Genomic DNA, 3,691 nt, shown 5'->3' on the forward strand with positions numbered 1-3,691 from the left:
ACACACCTACGGGAAAGGGGGGGGGGGGGGGGGGGGGGGGGGGGGTTGAAAACGGGGAGGAGCTACAGGTTAGAAAAAGATGAACCCAAGGTTGTGAAGCTACTACCTATTCTTGTTTGGCTGGAGCTGGCCCCGGGAATTCCCTTCCCTTGGAGGCCAAAGCGTCTGCTGGCACATCGCTGATCCTCCGTCCTAACCGCCTCTGTATGTGAGTGAACGATACTTTCGTTCCCCGATCCTTCTCCTGCCTCTTAACCTTTCCTACTAGTCATTTCCGACCCGTTTCCACTTCAAACCATTACTCCGCCTCTCCCGTCCTTCCTTCTCACCTGAACAACTTTCTCCAAACACTGACTGCAACACTTGGAGATAGCTACTAGGGGACCGGAGGGGTGGAACTGCATCCTGGGACACGTAGTCCTAACTAAAAGAAAGCAGTGGAAAACTACAATTCCCAGAAGAAAGTTCCTTCTCCCTTTTCCTCTGTGAGGACCCCTTAACCTCACCTTTTGAAGACCCTCCTAGCCACGTGGCTTGTATGGGAAAAGCCTTTAAAAGGCATTTTTCATTTGTTTAAATCTACTATTTAGAGACCATTCTGAGGGTCAAAATGAGAAACAAGTTCAGGCTAGAGAGAAGGAGTAAGCGTCATGCCCAATCTGGCATGTGGTTAGACAGCCGGTGTAGCAGCGGTCCGGCATTTGGCGTGGTCACCTAAGAGGTGGGGCCTCTGGCGGGGGCGCCGGGAAACCCCGTGGGCCGGCGCGTTGCTTTCCTTTCCGATCCGCCATCTGCGGTGAGTGTGTGCTCTGGGGCCTCTCTCCGGCCGCCGGCCTACCCGTTGCCCTGTTTGTTTCCAGGTCTGACCCTTCTCTTCCTTTTCTTCAATTTCAGGTGGAATCGCCGCCAAGATGCAGATTTTCGTGAAAACCCTTACGGGGAAGACCATTACTCTCGAGGTACGGGCCCGGTGGCGTGGGGAAGTCAAGGCCGGAATAAGGGCCTGAAGTGGAGTCAGGGACCCGTGCCGCTTTCTGCGGTAGAATATGTTTAGGAGTCTGGGTTCTGAAAACTGGCCCTGAATTGAGGGTGGTTGGCTGAGTAGGGGCCTAGGGCTGGCCTCTGATGCCTGAAGTGGCTATCACCTCTTAGTAGTTCTGGTCAGGTAGCCAAAGCAGGGGGCCCGCGGTTGGGGTAAGGAGACGCGAGCCCCTGTGGGGCACCCACCGCCGCCGTCCGCCCTGGGCTCAGGAAGTGTGCTCGCCGGCGGCATTCCTGGGGCGGTTGCCTTCCCCCTGGTCAGTGGCCATCTCTGCAGTGTAGCCTTCAGTCCTCCACCGGCTTGGTTCTTTGCTAATTTCCAAATCGAATTAGGCGTTCTAGTTTCTTACTGTGTTATCAGTACATTTGCATTTTTAAACTCGTAGGTTGAACCCTCGGATACGATAGAAAATGTAAAGGCCAAGATTCAGGATAAGGAAGGCAAGTAATATTTTCTGTTTGAGTGAAGTTAATCTGTACTGGTGCCAGCCTACCTACTGGACATACCTGCTGTTGGGGGTGGGAAGAGGTCGGATTGACAAAGTGAAATGGTTTTGAAATAACAAATGTCTGTGAGCATTGGGCCAACCAGGGGTGCTCTTCACATGTGTGAATTCGGGTGAGCTGTTTAATTCTCTAGCCTGCTTCATCTGTAAAATGAAGGTAATATTAACATGTATTAAGGTCAGTTGTGCAAGCATGTAAAATCATGCCTAGCCTATAGTAAGAACTCAGTGACTGCTATTAATACCCTTTTTTGATTAAGGATTATCCATAAATCTAAGCAGATAGACTTGTTCTGATGTGACTTGATTTTTTATTAGGAATTCCTCCTGATCAGCAGAGACTGATCTTTGCTGGCAAGCAACTGGAAGATGGACGTACTTTGTCTGACTACAACATTCAAAAGGTCTGTTTGGAGGAAAGAGCAGTTCTTTAAATGTAAATCTTATTTTGTAAGTTTTGATCAACACACAAAATTGGGGGAGAATAACATTAGATTAGCAACAGATGCCTAGGTGACTCCTGCGTTAACATTTCAGAAACTGCTGTAGTTTCTCACATTCTGGATTGTGTAGATTGCATCCCATGGTGTGACTTAATGTGTTCTTTAATCTCCCTATAAACAAGTAGTTAATCCCCCCCAAAAAACTTCCTTATCTGTGGTATTGTGTGCTTACTGCTTCCAGTTAGAAGGTGCGTGAGGTTAGTTGCCCCTTTCTTAATGGAGTATGAGCATTAATGTAATTATTTTAAAGCCTGTTTTCTCCTTTTCCATTAACAGGAGTCCACTCTTCATCTTGTGTTGAGACTTCGTGGTGGTGCTAAGAAAAGGAAGAAGAAGTCTTATACCACTCCCAAGAAGAATAAGCATAAGAGAAAGAAGGTTAAACTGGCCGTCCTGAAATACTATAAGGTGAGCCAACTTAATAAAAATGTGTTTTAAGATTTTTTTTTTTAATTTGACAGAGATAAGAGACAGCCAGCGAGAGAGGGAACACAAGCAGGGGGAGTGGAGAGGAAGAAGCAGGCTCATAGCTGAGGAGCCTGATGTGGGGCTCGATCCCACAACACCGGCATCACACCCTGAGCCAAATGCAGCCGCTTAACGACTGCGCCACCTAGGCACCCCTAATAAAAATGTATTTATCTGTAGATTAATAAATTTTGTTTGCGTCTCTGGTTTTAGACTTTTAAAGTTTTCTTTTCTGTTTGGTATTTGTGGACAAGCTTCAAATGATAAGGTTCACCTTTAGCTGTTATTTCAAACTAAGTTCTGCTTTTGAAGTCAGATCTGTTTTTAGGTCTTACCACTTACAAGGCTAGACTTTAATGGGCTCTGAACTATTTTGTAGTAATTACTAGTGAGGATTTGGAATGCTTTGTTTACAAAAAACTATCACTGTTTTGTGATTTTAAAGGTTGAATATTTTGAGTCATGTAACTTAGACTTCAGAATATGTTGTAAAATTATCTTAACAGCAGGTCTGTACTTTTTAGGTGGATGAGAATGGCAAAATCAGTCGCCTTCGTCGGGAGTGCCCTTCAGATGAATGTGGAGCTGGAGTTTTTATGGCTAGCCACTTCGACAGACATTATTGTGGCAAATGTTGTCTGACCTATTGCTTCAACAAGCCAGAAGACAAGTAATTGTATATGGGTTAATAATAAAAGTCATGAACTAACATTTAATTGTTGAATTTTATTCCAGTGACTTAAAGAGCGGTTTTAGGGGCGCCTGGGTGGCACAGCGGTTGGGCGTCTGCCTTTGGCTCAGGGCGTGATCCCGGCGTTGTGGGAACAAGCCCCACATCGGGCTCCTCTTTAAAAGAAAAAAAAAACACTATTTTTTAATTTATTTATTCGACAGAGACAGCCAGCGAGAGAGGGAACACAAGCAGGGGGAATGGGAGAGGAAGAAGCAGGCTCATAGAAGAGGAGCCCGATGTGGGGCTCGATCCCACAACGCGGGGATCACGCCCTGAGCCAAAGGCAGACGCCCAACCGCTGTGCCACCCAGGCGCCCCTTGAGTGGTTTTAAGTATCAAAATTTGACAATCACACCATTTTGATAAACTACATATACTTTGGCAGAAGAATTAAGATTGTATTTAATATCAACTATGTAGATATAAGCCAGTTTATGTTT

The 3,691-nt window shown here is 46.0% G+C and overlaps 2 protein-coding genes across 7 annotated transcripts in view; one reads left to right on the forward strand and one right to left on the reverse strand.

Moving 5' to 3' along the window:
• The window catches only part of CLHC1 (clathrin heavy chain linker domain containing 1), a 40,210-nt gene extending 39,764 nt beyond the window's left edge, over positions 1-446 (reverse strand). For 4 of the 6 annotated variants that reach the window (XM_034659146.1, XM_034659145.1, XM_011237833.3 and 1 more), the window contains exon 1: positions 330-446. Coding sequence is in view for 1 of the 6 variants with exons in the window: in XM_034659143.1 (XP_034515034.1) it covers positions 330-404 (75 nt within the window). In the remaining 5 variants the exon portion in view is untranslated. The remainder of the gene's footprint in view (positions 1-329) is intronic. The other 2 variants (XM_034659147.1, XM_034659143.1) reach the window with 1 other exon arrangement.
• A 265-nt stretch (positions 447-711) lies between these two features.
• On the forward strand, positions 712-3,232 carry RPS27A (ribosomal protein S27a). The gene is made up of 6 exons (XM_011237825.3): positions 712-796; positions 895-959; positions 1,428-1,482; positions 1,866-1,951; positions 2,327-2,458; positions 3,043-3,232. Exons 2-6 carry the CDS (start codon positions 912-914, stop codon positions 3,190-3,192), a joined length of 471 nt encoding a protein of 156 aa, XP_011236127.1. The 5' UTR covers positions 712-796; positions 895-911; the 3' UTR covers positions 3,193-3,232.
• The last annotated feature ends 459 nt before the right edge of the window (positions 3,233-3,691 follow it).

The sequence above is a fragment of the Ailuropoda melanoleuca genome, chromosome 4, assembly GCF_002007445.2.
Source record: "Ailuropoda melanoleuca isolate Jingjing chromosome 4, ASM200744v2, whole genome shotgun sequence".
Classification (NCBI taxonomy): domain Eukaryota; kingdom Metazoa; phylum Chordata; class Mammalia; order Carnivora; family Ursidae; genus Ailuropoda; species Ailuropoda melanoleuca.

What these genes read in the sequence shown, in the direction of transcription:
- RPS27A (XM_011237825.3), top strand. Translation starts at nt 912, where the DNA reads ATGCAGATTTTCGTGAAAACCCTTACGGGGAAGACCATTACTCTCGAG. An exon ending in CTGACTACAACATTCAAAAG is followed by an intron (nt 1,952 to 2,326) that starts GTCTGTTTGGAG and finishes TTCCATTAACAG; the next exon opens with GAGTCCACTCTTCATCTTGT. An exon ending in CCGTCCTGAAATACTATAAG is followed by an intron (nt 2,459 to 3,042) that starts GTGAGCCAACTT and finishes TGTACTTTTTAG; the next exon opens with GTGGATGAGAATGGCAAAAT.